This window comes from Xyrauchen texanus, chromosome 2 (genome assembly GCF_025860055.1).
Source record: "Xyrauchen texanus isolate HMW12.3.18 chromosome 2, RBS_HiC_50CHRs, whole genome shotgun sequence".
NCBI classification, from domain to species: domain Eukaryota; kingdom Metazoa; phylum Chordata; class Actinopteri; order Cypriniformes; family Catostomidae; genus Xyrauchen; species Xyrauchen texanus.
In genome coordinates this window covers 38,029,703-38,035,719 of record NC_068277.1, presented here as the reverse complement: position 1 = coordinate 38,035,719, position 6,017 = coordinate 38,029,703, and the positions used below count along the sequence as shown (strand labels likewise).

At 40.5% G+C, this 6,017-nt stretch overlaps 1 protein-coding gene across 1 annotated transcript in view; it reads right to left on the bottom strand.

The window, feature by feature from the left end:
* LOC127652549 (diacylglycerol kinase zeta-like) overlaps positions 1–6,017 on the bottom strand; it is a 103,251-nt gene that overhangs the window by 36,051 nt on the left and 61,183 nt on the right. Inside the window, exon 29 of the mRNA XM_052138739.1 lies at positions 5,819–6,015. Coding sequence (XP_051994699.1) covers positions 5,819–6,015 — 197 coding nt within the window. The remainder of the gene's footprint in view (positions 1–5,818; positions 6,016–6,017) is intronic.

The following is a 6,017-nucleotide window of genomic DNA, read 5'->3' as shown; positions in this document are numbered from 1 at the left end:
TAAAGTAAACATTGCATTCTCAGCATTGCCACAATGGTCACCATGGCAGGTATTGGTGTAAACTGTCTTATAAGGTAATTATTCTCTGTCAGGTTTGAAGAGAAACTTGATGAGCAAGTTAGTTGAAGTCTACCTGAATAATACACATCCAGTTTAATGGCACTCAAGCCCCTTTGTGTACTGAGATTTGTTACCACAACAGCAATGCAGAGCAAGTATGTACAACAGCACCAAATACTTCCAATGCATTGACCATGAATTTGCGTCTGCATTTGGGTAGAATACATTTCTGGCCTCACACATTACACATTACACATTGCAGTTTGGTCGACACAAACACTTCCAAAAGTGTTAGATGCATGTTGTTTCTGTTACAAAATAGTATGTGAAAGAGAGTAAAAGAAAGAGAGAGATACTATCCTTTGATCTCCACTAGTGCATATATCACCCTGTAGCAGTCTGATCTCATTTGGTGGAAAAGCATAACCGGTGGAAAAACATTACAAAGACAAGAGACAGTGAGAGCATGAGAGAGCAAGAGAGAAACCCAACATTTCTTGACACTCAAAAAGACAATGTTGCCTGTCTCTCGGTTCACCCACAGCTCACACTGGCAAACTCAGCACTTAACTCCACACAAAGAACAACACAAAGGCTAATAACATCCTTTTAGTAATTTACAATTCCTTTCATGAGTGATTCTGTGTGATTCTGAATTGAACAAAAGCATATTCCATGTTGGCTCGCCAAGAGATCGTTACTTCTTCCCTAAGGGAGTTAAGAGATGTAATGATCCCTCTGAAACACATCATCAGCAGCCATGTGCGTGCGACTGAAAACAAACCAACTATAGAAAAGTTGCCAAAAATTGCATCCAAAACAAAGCGCTACAGATTATATATATATATATATATATATATATATATATATATATATATACACTCACCTAAAGGATTATTAGGAACACCATACTAATACTGTGTTTGACCCCCTTTCACCTTCAGAACTGCCTTAATTCTACGTGGCATTGATTCAACAAGGTGCTGAAAGCATTCTTTAGAAATGTTGGCCCATATTGATAGGATAGCATCTTGCAGTTGATGGAGATTTGTGGGATGCACATCCAGGGCACGAAGCTCCCGTTCCACCACATCCCAAAGATGCTCTATTGGGTTGAGATCTGGTGACTGTAGGGGCCATTTTAGTACAGTGAACTCATTGTCATGTTCAAGAAACCAATTTGAAATGATTTGAGCTTTGTGACATGGTGCATTATCCTGCTGGAAGTAGCCATCAGAGGATGGGTACATGGTGGCCATAAAGGGATTGACATGGTCAGAAACAATGCTCAGGTAGGCCGTGGCATTTAAACAATGCCCAATTGGCACTAAGGGGCCTAAAGTGTGCCAAGAAAACATCCCCCACACATTACACCACCACCACCAGCCTGCACAGTGGTAACAAGGCATGATGGATCCATGTTCTCATTCTGTTTACGCCAAATTCTGACTCTACCATCTGAATGTCGCAACAGAAATCGAGACTCATCAGACCAGGCAACATTTTTCCAGTCTTCAACTGTCCAATTTTGGTGAGCTCTTGCAAACTGTAGCCTCTTTTTCCTATTTGTAGTGGAGATGAGTGGTACCCGGTGGGGTCTTCTACTGTTGTAGCCCATCCGCCTCAAGGTTGTGCGTGTTGTGGCTTCACAAATGCTTTGCTGCATACCTCGGTTGTAACGAGTGGTTATTTCAGGCAAAGTTGCTCTTCTATCAGCTTGAATCAGTCGGCCCATTCTCCTCTGACCTCTAGCATCAACAAGGCATTTTCGCCCACAGGACTGCCGCATACTGGATGTTTTTCCCTTTTCACACCATTCTTTGAAAACCCTAGAAATGGTTGTGCGTGAAAATCCCAGTAACTGAGCAGATTGTGAAATACTCAGACCGGCCCGTCTGGCACCAACAACCATGCCACACTCAAAATTGCTTAAATCACCTTTTCCCATTCTGACATTCAGTTTGGAGTTCAGGAGATTGTCTTGACCAGGACCACACCCCTAAATGCATTGAAGCAACTGCCATGTGATTGGTTGATTAGATAATTGCATTAATGAGAAATTGAACAGGTGTTCCTAATAATCCTTTAGGTGAGTGTATATATATATATATATATTTACACACACACACACAACCAGTCAAAAGTTTTGAAACACTTGACTGAAGGCGTATGCTTAAATGTTTTAAATTAGTTTTGCAGACAAAAATATAATTGTGCCACCATATACATTTTTTTCATTGTAAAACTAAAATGTAATAATAAAAAAAAAAGTTTTAGAAATTGATGACTTGGACCAAATAATAAAGAAAATCAGTTAATAAGTGCCCAACACCGATGGGAACTCCTTCAATACTGTTTAAAAAGCGTCTCAGGGTGATACCTCAAGAAGTTGGTTGAGAAAATGTCAAGAGTACATGTCTGCAAATTCTAGGCAAAGGGTGACTACTTTGAAGATGCTAAAATATCATGTTTAGTCACATCATAATTCCCATAGTTCCATTTATGTTATTCCATAGTGTCGATGACTTTACTATTATACTAAAATGTGAAGAAAAAACCCCCCCAATTATAATAAAGGATGAGCAAGCATTTCAAAATGCTGTGTGTGTGTGTGTGTGTGTGTGTGTGTGTGTGTGTGTGTGTGTATATATATATATATCTCTCTAGAAAACTCTTTCTGTCTTCTAGACATGCCATTAAGAATAAAAACATTAAAAAGGACCAACTGGGAACAGGAACAAGACTGGAACAGGAACAGACAGACTGACAAACACAATGATTCGACAAACACAAGAGCAAAATATATACATGAAGACACATGAGGGACAGGTGCAGACAATCAACATGACAATTATTAGAGAGCTTCAGGCAGCTGTCCTGCATGTTTGGTTGTTATTTGGCACCAGTATAAATGGGCTAATAAGGGAAAGGAGGAGGGGAGAAACGGCTTGACAATATAAATAAAGTATAATGATAAACTTAAACAAAAAAACACAAACATAAACACATACAGGGCAGCTGCCTGTAGTTCTTTCTCTCGAACAGCCGTCTCCGATCAACTTTATCCCTCGCTCACCTCATCAGGCTGACTGGGGTCCGGGGCGTGCGTCATTCCTGCCCAGCCCCGCCCTCCTCCGCGCTACGAACGATTTTTGTAATTTAGAGGTATTTGTAAAAGACCATTTTGTCCTCTGTATTGTTAGCGAGCACGTTTAATACAACCTTTTAAGTCTGGGGACAATCTGAATAGTCAGTTAAGTGTTAATGATAAATACTTCATTCAAATAATCAAATAATCATTCTAATAATCGATAGATTAGTCAAAATTAAAAATAATCGTTAGTTGCAGCCCTAAAGGATAATAATAAGGAGAGGACAGGAGTAACAAGGAGAGGAGATGATATGAAGGGAGCGGAGAGGAGAGGAGTGATAAGGATAATAATAAGGAGAGGACATGATAGGATGGGAGAGGAGTAAAAAGGAGAGCAGAGGAGTAATAAGGATAATAACAAGGAGAGGCCAGGAGTAATAAGGAGAGCAGATGATATGAAGGGAGGGGAGAGGAGAGGAGTAATAAGGATAATAATGAGAGGGAGTAATAAGGATGAAAGTAATAAGGAATGGAGAGGCGAGGATTTGAGTAATAAGGAGAGGAGAGTATAGGACGGAAGGAGAGGAGAAATAAGGAGAGGAGAGGAGTAATAAGGGAAATAATTAGAGAACAGGGGTAATAAGAAGTGAAGATGATAGGATGGGAGGGGAGGAGAGAGGAATAAAAGGATAATAGTAAGGAGAGGAGTAATAAGGAGAGGAGAGGGGTAATAATGAGAGTAAAGGAATTGAGAGGGGTAATAAGGATAATAATAAGGATAGGAGAGGAAAGGAAAGTAAAGGAGAGGAAATGAAAGGAGAGGAAATGAGAGGAGAAGAGAGGAGATGGATGGGTAATAAGGAGAGGAGAGGAAAGGATAGGAGAGGAAATGAGAGGGGTAATAAGGAGAGGATATTGATGGGTAATAAGTAGGGCTGTCAATCGATTACAATTTGTAATCAAATTAATTACATGGTGTCCCGATTAATTAATCGCGACAAAAATAATCAGAGGACAGGGGTAATAAGGAGAGAAGATGAAATGGGAGGGGAACATCCATCCATCCATCCATCCATCGTCAACCGCTTATCCTGTGTACAGGGTCGCGGGGGGCTGGAGCCTATCCCAGCTAACATTGGGCGAAAGGCGGGGGACACCCTGGACAGGTCGCCAGTCCATCGCAGGGCCACACATACACTCACACTCACCTCCACATCCACATCCACATCCACACCTAGGGCAATTTTTTTGGAGACACCAATTAACCTAGCCTGCATGTCTTTTGGATGGTGGGAGGAAGCCGGAGTACCCGGAGAGAACCCACACAGACACGACCCACGCAACCCACGACCTTCTTGCTGTGAGGCGACAGTGCTAACCGCTGCACCACCGTGCCGCCCTGGGAGGGGAACAGAGATGAGTAAAAGGATAATAAGGAGAGGAGTAAAAGGAGAGGAAAGGGGTAATAAGGAGAGGAAAGGAAATGAGATGGGTACTAAGGATAATAATGAGAGGAGAGGAAAGGAGAAGAGTAGAAGAAAGGTAATGGACGGTAATAAGAAAAGGTGATGAAAGGAGAGGAGAGGGGTAACAAGGAGAGGAGAGGAGATTGATGGGTAATAAGTATAGTAGTAATAAGGATAATTACAAAGAGAGGATTAATAGGAGAGGAGAGGAGTAATAAGGATAATAATGAGAGGAGAAGAAAGGAGAGGAGAGGAATATATACACTGCATTTAATCCCATTGTTTGAGGAGCTGCTGATGGACATGTACTTTTGGAATAATGACTGTTGAGAGCTTCAACAGCTACTTATATCCCTCATACACCAAATATTATATAATTACTAATAAAAAAAATTAACAAACATTCTTTAATACCCATAAACATTTCACTTGTAAAATTGAACATAAATTGTTACATTATGAAGCTTCAGCTAAAGATATTGACTTATTCATAAACAATACCAACTGATGTCAATCAAACAATATAATTGAATAATCAATTTTGAAACTAGACAAACTGATATTTAGAGAAGAAGCTAAATAACTGTGTTCGATTTTCCTGTTTCTAGCTCTTTAACCCCCTCCAAATATAAGCTGCAGTACTGTATGACTTTTTCAGGCAGCTATAAATAGAGGATCGGATCAAGCTCTGCGCTGCAGGAAATGATCGGTTTTATTCACTCTGAACAACAGTTATCCTGCTACACACACATACACCCATCCAATTTCACATTTTCATTCCCAAACATGCAAATACGTTCATGTATGAACTTGCCCACACATTTGCCCAAGCTCATATAAAAAGCATTCAAGAAGCTACAACTATAAATACCCTAGGTGAATGTTAATCTTACAGTTCACAGTACAGTGGAATTAACGTTGTTAATCTAGCGTTTGTACAAAGCTGTGAGAACCATAGTGCCACCAGATGGTTTAAAGCTCCCTGATGGCTGATATTCCAAAGCAGACGCTGCTGTCTCATTAACAGGAATCTGAGTTATTATCTGCTGCTAATAACAAACAAGTCTCCTGGTTTAAAATGTTTGTGGAATAACTAATTTATCAAAAGCATCATTATAATGAAAAGACAAATATTATATTAAATAATGGCTCTGGATACATATGTACAGCTACAGATGCATGTGTGATTATGGTGTCTCACCTGGGTCCAGGGGAGTTTGGTGAAGAAGATGAGGATGAGTGGAAGGTGAATTTGCGTGGAACGCACAGGATGTCTCCAGAGGAGTCCACTAGGTCTGGCATGCCTGGTGACGTGCTGACTGTCTCTGTGACAACCAGCTCCGGGTCCAAAACGAACAACTCGTCCTGAGAAATCTCAGTCACATAGTTAAGATGCTCCT